At 34.5% G+C, this 12,905-nt stretch overlaps 1 protein-coding gene across 4 annotated transcripts in view; it reads left to right on the plus strand.

Annotated features, from left to right (window-relative positions):
- The window catches only part of LOC104363581 (splicing factor SWAP), a 48,951-nt gene extending 36,856 nt beyond the window's left edge, over positions 1-12,095 (plus strand). For 3 of the 4 annotated variants that reach the window (XM_009970051.3, XM_033008139.2, XM_033008141.2), the window contains exons 15-19: positions 3,303-3,458; positions 4,776-4,901; positions 8,539-8,709; positions 9,291-9,363; positions 11,679-12,095. In XM_009970051.3, coding sequence (XP_009968353.3) covers positions 3,303-3,458; positions 4,776-4,901; positions 8,539-8,709; positions 9,291-9,363; positions 11,679-11,744 — 592 coding nt within the window. In that variant the 3' untranslated portion in view covers positions 11,745-12,095. The remainder of the gene's footprint in view (positions 1-3,302; positions 3,459-4,775; positions 4,902-8,538; positions 8,710-9,290; positions 9,364-11,678) is intronic. The other variant, XM_033008137.2, reaches the window with a different exon arrangement.
- The last annotated feature ends 810 nt before the right edge of the window (positions 12,096-12,905 follow it).

The raw sequence follows: 12,905 nt of genomic DNA on the forward strand, positions 1-12,905 counted from the left end.
TAGTGTGTCAGTGGTAGAGGTAGTTAATACAGCTAGTGAATGCTCCATTGTGGGAAGTGTCTGTATCAAGAATTATAGTTTGGAAAATATTGAATAGTCCTATTTCTTGAAGTGTTTTCTAGCCCTGCCTTTCTAATTAGGATCCACATGGTCTCACATTATACAAGAAATAGTGTTGACTGAAGGTTTGTTTTATTGAAGGTGTTTGCTACACCTTAGCATACTCGCAGTATTTCTAAAATTAAAGCTGTTGCTCCTGAAACCAGAAAATTTGTAGAGTAATCAAGAGTGGGAGGCTGATTCATAACCTAGTCAGATGCTGATGTGTTTTGTCTCTCAAATGTTTAAGCAAAAATAATGCCTTGTCTTAGTAATTGCCAAAAAAAAAGACAAATTGTGTAGCTTAGCTAGATGTGACTGGTTTTCTTTCTTTTTTAAAATTTATTTATATATTTTGTATTGATTCAGATAAAATTATTTCCGTGCATCGTCTTGTCACATTCAAAACATGGCACCTTTCACATCTCTGTCTTTAAATTTTCCCAGAGCTTCACCTAAAACAATATTTTTTTCCTACATTCCCAAAACATAGGATGTTACAGCTTACTGCTGAATGGTTTTAGAAAGAGCCGTACCCTCCTGGGATAAAGTGTAAACTATCTGTAGAGGTTAATGTCTTCGTCTCGTATTAAGTGGCTGACACTTAGAGATAGTCTTTATTGAGTGGACATCAATGTTAATTACACTGGAACATCCCTATTTTGAGTAACTGAGTTTAATTTGAATGTCTCAGTATAATGTTACATGTTAGAGATTTTGTTACCCTATTTTATTCTGTTCAAAGTGTATATTCTAACCTACAAATCTCAATATAAAGTGATTATTGATGCTTTATTTTACCTCAATTGTGACTGGAAAAATATGGAATTTTCTGTTTCTGTAGTAATTACTGCTTCAGTTCCTGATAATCAAGTAATTTAGAATAACTCACAAGATACTTTTCTTAATAAACTTCCATAACTTTCTTAGGGAGTGGCTTATTGGGTTTGAAGTGTGTGCACAGTGAAAATAAGTGTTTTGGATTTGAAGTTATATAAACTATTATATTTAAATTAACTGTGACAGACAAAAGAGGAGCTATGCTTATTTCATAATTTTTCATTAGACTATATTACTTTCAGATGATAATGAATTATAATCTCTAAATTGTAATAATGACCACTCAACACATGCTGTGTATTTGAGGAACACCTTAAAGCCTTAGATTTTGTGAGGTTTCCAGATAGACGTTAGTTGAGTTTCTGTTTAAAAACACTTTGAGTTAGTTATATTTAATGGTATAAGTTGTTTCAAAAAGTGAGATTAAAAATCACCTTTACCATATAACTTACTGTGACAAGTTAATAGGGAATGGGATGTGGGAAGTGAAGTTAAACAGAAGTTTGCAGTAACTTTCTTTGCTCTTTACTCGGTGTGTGTATCTTCATTATTTTTTTTTTCCAAAATGAGTATTGTGCTTAGAAATGCTACAAATGAACTTTGCAATACACTTCTCTATAGCATTTTATACTCTTTGTTTATCATTTATTTTTGCATTGTTAGAGGTCTAGAGGCTCTGCTTCATTTAAAAATAGTCTTTGGTGGTAAGATACAATTCTTGTAGTGTTGCATTTTTTTATATTTTTTAATGCATCTTCAGCAGTATTGAAGTTGAAAAATTCTGCTCAAATAATGTGAAGCTGATTCAAAGCATGTTTTGGGTATTTATTTTTCTGAGTAGCACAACCAAGTCTGTTTTACCAAAACAAGTTTAAAAAAATGTAGTTACCTAAGCAACCCAGATATATGGGCTTAATTGTGGCATGTGGTGTGCTAACAGCAATTCTCTATATAAATGCATGTTATTTTCTGAAACAACATTTCTGTACCAAAATTAGTCCCATAAAGCTCCCACTATTGTACAAGTTTAATACTAGACCAACATGACAGATTAAACAAAAGTCATGGTAACAGTAAATCATGTCCAAAAGTGCTCTAAGGTATTGCAGCATGGATTGCTTTGGAGCTGTTAGTCCCAAAGGGATAATTAGTTATTACAAATAAGTACTTAATGTCAAAGATTGGGCACATTTGTTAAATCTATCTTGGAAAACAAACAGGTTTTGGTGCCTTTCAGTCATCAGTGTCTTTTTTTCTAATTGATTTCAAAGAAGCATTAAGAAGTTTGAGCTGAACTGTACCTCTGACAGTGGTGCTCTTGAAAGCAGTGTAGGTTTTCAGCCTGGCGTTGTCAGTGTGCTGTTCTAGCTGAGAAGCTGGGCTTCACAGCTGCTTGGCAGTAAGTGTAAATAATGGCGATGTTCGTCTGAATCTGTTTTATGACAACAGTTCTTTGTAGTACATGATCTAAGCTGATGATGTACATGTATGTGTGACTGGTTTGTGTGTGCATATGAGAAGAGAGTAAGAGAAGCAGAGGCACTCGCTACGTACTGAATGATTTAGTGATTTGATTAGATGAAATTTTGATTTTCATTTTCAACTAGAGATGGAAAGTCTAAAATTCTCTTTGATACTGATTGTTTTTCTTTATACTGTCTAGTAATAGAGTAGTACTAAGCCACATAATTTATACAGTTAATAAGTTATACACAGTAATTAGTAGTAGCATACTTTATTAACAGATTGCTTTTCAATAAGTTTGGACAGAGATCACCTGTGTGTGTGTGTGCGCTTGTGTGAGACTTCTTCCCTCAATGGTAGGAATTTAGGAGACTTGCAAGTAGCTGTTCTTTGTAATAAAGGTTGTTTGTTTTTTTTTCTCCTTCTGAACTGATTTTCTTATTGGTGAGACAGTGTCTATTCACATAGTTTTAATTCCTGTTTTGTAATGAGACATGACAAGCTTTTAAACTCTGTGAACTTCTGGCATTCTACTAAACACAAGTTATATTGATTTTAAAGGAATAGAGTATCTTTTGACATAACAGTCTAATGAAAGTCATAATGGATGTATTGGAGTAAAATTGTTAAGCTGTTTTTAATTGTTTGAAGCTAATAGCCAAAATTCTTAACACTTGGTGATTGGAAGAATGTTGTAGAACCACAAGCATCAGTTTATAAAAATGAAGCTAATGACTTTTTCTTTCTGATTGTTTGGACTTTTTTTAGGCTGGTCCATATAGGCATGTTTCACTAAGGTTCAGCTTTTGGTTAAGGGTCTGAGCCTTTTCAGGATTCTAGTTAATACCAAAACTAGGACATTTTATTCTGAATGTGAAGTGTGTGCCTCCGTATCACAGACTCACAGCATCCACAGGGACACTGAGCATGGAGCCAAGTCTGAGCAGCTCATCAATGGCAGCAGCAACAGAGCGGGAAAATTATCAGGCAACTTCGACAACGAAAAGATTTGACTGCTGGAGCTCTTTTGAGGGAAATCCTGGTAAAATGTCAAGGTGTCTGACTGACCCCAAACTTTGATCTGTTGTTTTTTTTTTCCTTTTTTAATCCTTCTGAATGGCCTGGTAAAGATCAGATTTCTAAGTGGCAAAGCAGTTAATTTGCAACACTTAACTGCCATTGTGATTACTTTTTTTTTCATTTTCAGTTGATCTCTTGTAGGTGTAAGAGAAATGGCTCAGGAGTGTGTGTGTATATATATATTATATATATGGTGTGAGTACGCAGATGATCAGTGATTTCACAAATGGCTTGTCTTTTAGTCGCTGAAAACTAGGTATTTTCAAGAACATGAATATTTGATATACATGGAAAGATATACATATAGTAAATAAATAAGAAAGGCTTTAAAATAAATAAGCAACTAAAGTAAAATTATTAGAACTATATATTTTAGTGAGAACAAAACTAATGGTTACTATCAGGAATTTTGGGTGGATTTGGGGTTTGTTATTTTCTTTCTTTTTCCAAGCTGGGTCCCTGAGTTGCCCTCTTCATCTTCCCCTCTCCCCTCCATCTCAGGACTTTCCTCATTCCATTTATTTTGTTATTAAGAAATACTCAGGTTTTACTTACACATCCACTTAACTCCAAATCACAGAGAAAAAGAATTAAGCTCTTAAGTTGATCTCTGATCTTAACTGGGCATACTTTCTTTTTTCCCTCTTGATCTCTTTCTCTCACTCACTTTTCTAGGAAAAATATCTCAAGTCGAAATACTAGTGCCAAACAACTATCATGGGTTGTTGGTCACTTGCACAGGTGAAAATATTAGCTGTGCTAGGATTATTCTGCATCATCAAGGGACAAAATTTCCTGGACTTGTCAGAGTTGGAGTTGCACTGAAAACAAAATTTGTATTTATCTCTGTGATGCAGCAGTTCTAAAAACATACCACTAATTTGAGAAGACAAGGTCAGGCCTGACAGTCCCAGGCTTCGAGCCAAATTGGATTTCTCCATACCAATGTTAGTAAACTCTGTTGCCACAAAAGGTGACTGGACTAAAGTAAAACTTTCCTGCCTACAAATACGGAAGTTGACATTAGCACACGACACCAAAAAATGATTGCTTCCTTTTCCCCCCCTGTTGGGAATGAAAAGCAATGCATAATTACATCCTAAATGTCTTGTATGGGTAAGAAATTTTTATGCAGCTGACAAGTCTTGGAGAATAAATACCCAATGTTGGTATAAAATAGACATTTGAGAGGTGTTATATTTGTGTTTGGTGCCAGCACAATTCCACTGAAATAAAAGTAATGAAATAAGTAACAAAAAGCAAACTTTCGGCTGTTTTTTTTTCCTGCTCAGGTCACGATCAAGGTCACCTAGGAGAAGGACTCACACACCAGAAAGGCGGAGAGATGAAAGAAGTGTTCCAACTGCTTATCGCATCAGTAACAGTCCTGGAAATAGTAGGAAACGCCCACGTTCCAAGTAAGTGTATTCCTGGTCCCGGAGAATGTTACGTTCTGGCATAGTAAAAACCTTTAAACATTGTCTGATGTGTTGTATACTTCCCAGGTAGAACTTGACATTTTTTATGTTCTGGAGCTTTGTTTTAATAGACAAATGCTTCTGTGGAAAAAAAAAAAAAATAATAGTAGCTCTCGTTCTTCTTCCCCATTCTTGCAAATGTTTGGATACTAAATGTACAACCAAACCAGTGAACGTTGATACGCTACTCTCTCCTAGCTGTGAGAGTTCAGATTTTATTTAGACTTCCATATTTCCTTCTTCCTGTTGTGTCATTTTCTCATGCTCTGCTTATGCAGTGGTCATATAGTGGTGTTACATTATTCCTACTGGTATTGCTTGACATCTCATCATATCTGCACAAGTAAGAGGAAACTATGGTTTAGCAGATGGTATGCTTTACATTTAGCAATTATTTTACTGACAGAGTGAATGTGAAATATGAATCAAGTCTCTCTGTACCTATTATAATCAAAATGGCATACCAACCATTATTTCAGCTTACCATTTGCAGAAGAACAACATCTGCAAAGTGTGTGCCCAGAAGGCTTTGAAATGTTTTGTGTCTAATGTTTGGGGCATGTTGTGTCTTCAATATGCAAGGAAGTGAAAATTTTTATGGCTGTGTGTGTACATCTGAAGTGTACGCAAGAGCCAACATGTTAAAGTTACTAAACTGAGAATACAGAATTTTTCTCCTTGTGGGCAAAGATTTATTCTTTAACCTCTTTCTCCGTATCTCTTGTGGAATAAAAAGCAGAGAGATCACTTTCAACTTTATGATTATTAAAAAATTTCTATTGTTTCTTAAGATAACTTTCCATCTCTTGACAGACCCCGGTTAATTGATGTGTGATATGTATAATTGAGAACTTCATCCATGTACTTCAACTGATTCACTTTTTTGCATTCATCAACTTGAGATAATAAAGGCTTCTGTGGAATTCAACATGCAAGTTTGGTTAAGCAGAAAAGATACAGAAAGTTAAAATGCTTTTTTTCCTATAAACACACACAAGATTTTTTCCACAGCCCTGTGCTGATTTCAGTGCAGTGTTGGTGTGTCTGCTGCTTGACCATTCAGCATTTTAAGCTGTAAATTATTTTTAGAGGCCACTCCCAATAGTAGATTATGATGACAATTGTAAAGCAAACTAGATTACTCTTTGAACAATATTGTATATATAAGTGGAAATTGTAAACTTTTGTTAGGTCTGAAGCAGGAAAATGGAACACTACACAATAAGTCAGTAAGTACAAAAAAAATGTAGACTGAATAAATAATATTGTAGTTAAACATAGATGAGGGTATTTTGCAGCACTGATTGAAGAAAGCCTACTGTTTCAGCTCTGTTAGGACTGACGTGTTACATTTTCAAGTGAAAATGTAGACGTGATGGACCAGTTTTCATTTTCAGTTACGGAGTAGATTCTTTTCAATGATGTAATAGAAGCAAGGTTTGGGTTGAATGTCTGTTAAAAGCTAGTTAGTTTACCTGAGCTTTCTATGAGTGAGTAATGTATATTTTGCCTGATAGCTGAGACCAGGTTTCAGTCTTAGATGGCCACAGTCAGCCGACAGGTTTTTATTAACCATAGTTACACTAAAAAATAGGTAAGCTTTAGAATCCAGTACTATCAGAGGACTGAAAATTAGAATTAATTAATACTCCGATGTTTTGAACTTGCTCAGGGCGTTAATCTGATATCAGTTGTGATGCTGAATAGTTAGCATTGCTTGTAAATTTTTAGGTATATTTCCAGAAGAAAATATGTAAGAACTAGGAAGCTATGGTATACTTCGTCTTGTTTGGTAATTACTGGCTCACTGCTTGTAGAATGAGGTGTACTTCAGAACAAATATAACAACTGTTTTTTCTTCTGATACCTCAGTTGCTATCATAGTCTCTTTAAAAAGAAGTCTAGTGTAGTGTTTTAATCTGACTGCAATTAATTACTTTCCACATAGAATACACATAGTTCTTTTGTACTAGCTTTTGTACCTAGAAAATATTAAAAAATAAGCCTAGTTTTAGTAAATGGACTGTTCTAAAAATAGAAAATTGATAGACACATTCATTCAACTGTTAATGATGTTTGTTCATCATAATTTGAGATGAAAAACACCAGAAAAGCTTACTGTAAAATATTCTTCTTGCTTGATGAATGCTTGCTGAGATTTTCAATAGTTAAGTATGAAGTATGTTCACAGTTTGATTACATTATGATGTTTTAAGAAACTAAGCCATTACGGTACATAATTAGCTAGTCAAGGAATAACTGACTTTGTAGCTGATGTTTTTTGTATAGTCATGAAAATGTTAGGCCAGTAGAGCTGTGCAGTTTTTCTTCTGTCACTTAATGATTATTTATGCAAGAAAAGTGTAAGGAGGTTTTGCAATATTAAATCTTGAATGTTAAATTCTATATAAAAAATCAGATATTTGTATGATAAATTCTAAGCATCAGAGGTGTACATTATTTATATGGGAATTTAATATGTTATAGCATAGCTGCTTTTAAAATAGCAAATCTCTAAGAAAATCAAAATAAAGGAACCAATAATGTAGTACTTAAAAGATGACTCAAAGTTTTACAGTGTTTTACGATGTTCTAGAAGCTTCAACAACATTCTACTGAATAGACTTCTAGTAGTGCGTGCTAGAGAGAGATGCCTACAAGGAGGTATTGCCTAACTGATTAAGGCATTACTCTAGTAATTCTAACTACAGTAATATCAATACTGGTATGTAAATCATACAGACAAATTCATAACCCCATATAAAGTTTCTGAAAGTTCCGTCTCTAGTATATTACTAATTGAATTCTCTTTGAGCTTAATATTGCATATGAGGAGGCTACCTCTGTTTTCCCCTTCTGTCAATAATGAACCATCAGGTACCCATAAGTCCTTTGTTCCAGCTCTCATACTGACAGGCATTTGTGTATCTAATTTCCAAGTCATAAGCAGTTTGCATTTAAAACATGTTGCTAGGTCTAGGTTTGTTTGAGTGGCATGCAAGAGCTTGTTTATAATTTTGACCCTGGGGTTTGTTGCATTATAGTTTGGATCACAAGGAAAGGGGTAATTTCTTTTAAAAAGCAAACCATGGATTTGCCTTGTAGATCTTTTGCATAGCTATGATTCCATGATTTGCTCATTTATGAGCTAGGAAAATTGTAAGGGATATAAACTCTTACATTTCTCATTATCGTATAAGTGTCTCATGTTGTTTGGGAAGGAACTTCCCTCTAGCAAAGTTATTCTGCAAATCTCTAATGAATGACTTTTCATTGTCATCCTTCAAACTATCAAATACTGGTCAATAAGTCGTGTGTACTGATGAAGCAGTGTTCCATGTGAGGAACTCTGGTACTAGTAGTTGCCTAACATAATATATTAAAAAGAGCTTCTGAGAAAGTATTTTACACAACCATAGAAGTGTCGTATTGGGGTGAGACTAATGCTTGCTGAATGCATGAGTAGTGTCCTGTGGAAGAGGGCTACATGGGGTTTTAAAAGTGTGAAAAGTAACCTCAGATGAGCTAGTGTAATACTGCTTTAAGTATGCTTCAATAAAATACTTTCTTCTTATAGAAGTCCCCATGAAAAGAAGAAGAAGAGGCGATCTAGATCACGTACCAAGTCCAAAGCTAGGTCTCCTTCACCATCCATGTCACCAGGCAAACCATCCACACACAAAAATTCTGTACATTCAACTAGTGTCTCTCCTGTGGAGAGCAGGGAATCCAGCCAGGAACGCTCCAGGTAGTACGCTCTTTTACTGTAATTCTGCACTGCTGATGTCTCTTGACTGTGTCTTTTGACCTAACTTGTATAGTGAGGAACTCTGTGTGTGTGTAATGTGTGAATATTTAAAGTAGCAGACATTGGGAGGACAGCATTATGTGCATCAGTTTAATGGAGACATTAGATCTCTGTTACTTACTGGAGTAAACATCTTGACATACTCTCACAGTGAAACTGGTGCAGAAAATCCTGCAACCTAATTCTAAATTAGAAATTGGAAACGCTCACTAAATGGGATAACTCTTTGAAATAGAATTCTAATAGAGTGGTTTGAATTGTAATGTGTGTGCAAGATTCATAATTAAAATATTTCTACAGAATGTAGAACAGTTCTGTTAAAAATTTCTAGGCTGCTGTTCAGATTTCTCTGTATCAGTTGTACAATGACTCTTCTGACTGTGACTTACCATGGCTTCTCGTTGAATGAGAGAACTGTTGACTAACTTATGAGACACTTGTACAATAAAACCCAAAATTGTGATGGTGAGTGAAATGAATTTTTAAAACATTTGCTATAAATTTCTAATTCTAATTTTTAGGGGAGTTTCTCAGGAAAAAGATGGCCAAATCTCTTCAGCAATTGTGTCTTCAGTGCAGAGTAAAATCACTCAGGTACAAATAAACAAATTTAGAGTATGTTGCGTAAGAAAGTGTGTCCATCATACTGTTTTCTTCTCTTACTACTAGCTTTGCATATGATGCAGAGACGTGTTCATGGTCAGTCTGCTTGCTTATGAGAAAAACAATTTCGTTGCTTCCTAGCTACTATCCTTTCAAGTTAATCAAGCCTCTAAAGACCAAGCTAAATTCATTATGCAGCAGTATATCCACTGTTAAGAAATGGAAGACCGCATTAGGTTACAATATCCAGTTACCAGTAGCAGGTATTACTGAGAGCCCATCTTACCATGTAGTACTCTTAGCAAGTTTCATGGAAGAAAGAAAAAAGGAGAAATACCTTGGCAAAGGCTAAGTTTGTAGTATTGGCAGTAGAGGAAAAATATGTCCTCTTGCAAACTGAAGTAAGTGTATGCTTTGCATTGAGCAGTATCTTCAACTCACTTATCTTACCCTTGTTGCTGCTTATGTGTCTGAACTGTTGTTGTTATGATTTTGTTGATATATTCAAATTTGCCATGAATCACAGTGTATCAGGTATGTGTCTCTATATGCTGTGCAATAGTCTAAATGCATTGAGCTTCCCTAACACAGTTTTAAGATACCCAACCTCCACCAAAATAATTCCATTCCTTTTTTAAAAGCTAATTCATGGTATCACTCTTTAAAATTTTTAATTTCATTCATCCTCGTAGAGTCTTCATGCATATTTAACTTTCTTTCAATTGAATATGCCAAGTTAAGAGGAGGAAAGCTCTTAATTATGCTTTTGAAAATTTACAATATAAGATCATAGTTGCTTTTTATATTCTGATTTTTTTTCAATGAATAGATTATTCTTTCAATAAATTAATATTGTTCAAAGATTTAGTTCTGCTAGGGAAAAAGTAGTAGTTGGTGATGAATACCAGCAGTCTAGTACCTTACATACCACATTTGATCCATTTTTTATGAGAAACCCAACAAGAATATTCAGGAAAATAGAAAATAGCAAGTATTGGCACTAGAGAAAGAAACTGGAGTACTAATGCCATAGCACTACTTGGGCTCCCAAACAAATACATGGAAATTCCTGGTTTGAGAAATGAGATATAAACTACATAATGGTCTTCAAATAAACATCCCACTCTTTAAAAACATATACCCTTCAGACAAAGGTAATTGGTTTATACATTTCTTGGGTTAAATATTTCTTATGGCATAGCATTTGTTAGTTTAATATTAGTCTGCTTGCCTGAGGTGCAGCTGTAAGAGGAGGAAAGATTACTATGTTAAAATACAGTTCTTAGTTATTATTTGCAGAAAATAAAAAAGAGGAATTAAACTTTCGTGAATCTTCAAGATATTTCCCAACATAGATTAGTTTACCATCTTTTTATCTTTAAGGGCCCAAAGAAATGTAGTTTACCTAATTATCAGTAAAATTATTTTGCTGCCAATGTGCTGGCTGACCCTGACCAATTCAGTATCTTTTCTCATTCAAGTTCTTCCATCTGTAAAGTGGAATAATGATGCTGAATTCCCCTATGAAGTGTTTTGAGAGCTTCAGATGCAAAATGCTTTAAAAGAAATAAGGATTTTAATTCATTTATACTGCATTTTGTGAAGAAATGTTTTAAGTAACTTTAATTCATTACTGATCCACTTTATTTTGTGATAATTTTTTGCAACCCATTTGCAACCCAATTATTCGATGCCATTTACATGAAATTTCATTTCCTTTTGTAATGCTGTTCCCACCGGATACTTGGACAAGACTGAGAGTTGCTATTTGGTTTCACAACAGTCTTAATGTTTCAGTCATTCTGTCATATGTGAAAATACCACTGCTGTGTAAATTTTTGGTTCAGGTTTACAAAGCAAATCAGAAAATCTTTCTGTTACAGAGTAATTGTTAACACCCTCTTCGTACTAGCTCTCTCTTTTTTCTTTTTTTTTTTTTTTCTTTTTTAAGCCTTCAGTGGTTAGTAGATGTGTGCTCATTAGTTTTTGTGAAGATATGTTCATAGTTTCTTTCCATTTCAGTTGATGTGATTTCTGTGTTTTGTTGTACAGGATCTGCTCTAAATAGTTACGCAGAGCACTTTGTAGCATTGTAAAAACAGACTTCAGCTGCTGTCATAGAACTTTCTCCAAATTATTTCACTCATTTAGCCTAGGGACTGTTAATATGTGATGATCACGAATCTCTACTTATTCTGTGTGACTGAAGCATACGCTAACCATTTCAAGCAGGTTTTTGTAATCCCACGCTTTAGCTCTGTTCAAAGACCAGACATCGTTAACCATTTTCCTTTTATTTTCTACAGGATCTTATGGCCAAAGTGAGAGCAATGCTTGCAGCTTCCAAAAACATACAAACTAGTGCCTCCTGAGACCTGTTGAACTGACCATCAAGAAATTGTGTGAAAAAGAACAATATAGAAAAAACTGCCTCATCTCAAATGTACAGCTGAGCTTAGCTCACTTGGTTCACAACTCGTCTAATACTACCAGAACTCAAGGAGCTAAAACCTATCTTTCTGTACAGAAGCGTCTCCTTGAAATTTCATTAAACTTTTTCAGCCAGAATATCTTTCGAAAGTTTTTGGTTTTTGTAAATTGATTTTTTGACTAATTCTTCAGTAACATTTTATGATCAGCAGTCTATATGTGTATATTTGTAAATATCATGTTTCTGTGAAAGAAGTATTACACAATAATAAAGAAGGAAACATCTTTCATTAGCTAGAGTTTTTGTGGAGTCCTTAATTGTTTGCGGTTGACTTGTTGCAAATAAATTTTCTTTTTCTTTAGTACTTTCTGCTTTTTAAAATAACAACTGTCTAGACTGGCTGACCACCTTAAGCTGAGAAATACTTTATATCTTACTTCATGCACAGAATGATTTAAGAAATGTGTTTGTTTGCTTGGATGTTAGTAGTGGACAGTTTTTTGAACAAGTGACATGATTTTCTGTCCATCATTTAGAAAGGTCTTTCAGCCTCCATTTGTGGAGTTGACCCTTTGAAGTCAGTAACTAATGGTCAGTAGCCCCTTTGTCTTAATGTGCCTTGCTCTCTCTAGTTAGCTACAGAAAAGTGTTTATCTTTATGCTCATTCAACAAGCGTACTTTACAGAAATCCAGCATTCTTCTCATTTAACACTGTTCATACAGTTGAGAAAGATGCTTACTAATTGCTGTTTTACTGACATATACCAGTTAACACTTTTCAGAAAGCTTGTGGCCTGAGTATAATTGCACATTTTATTATGCATTCTTTATTATAAACTGAGACTATTATCTTTTTTCAATTGAAATATTCTTAAGTACAAAAGGCATGTATGCTTTTTTCCCCAAGCCTGGTTTAAGTATGAGGTTTTGTAATAGTTGCTGTATTTGAAAGGTGGTCTTGTTTGGCAGTGATCTGATTCCGTAAAGGGTGGAATCAGGGCTCTAATGACCCCTGAAAAACTCTCTGATCTATAATCAGAAATATTGTGGTTGTAGTGACTAATGTCCTAATTTTCTGAAATTTTCTAGAGAGTTAGGTAG

Source organism: Tyto alba, unplaced genomic scaffold (genome assembly GCF_018691265.1).
Source record: "Tyto alba isolate M040663 unplaced genomic scaffold, T.alba_DEE_v4.0 Super-Scaffold_44, whole genome shotgun sequence".
NCBI classification, from domain to species: Eukaryota; Metazoa; Chordata; class Aves; order Strigiformes; family Tytonidae; genus Tyto; species Tyto alba.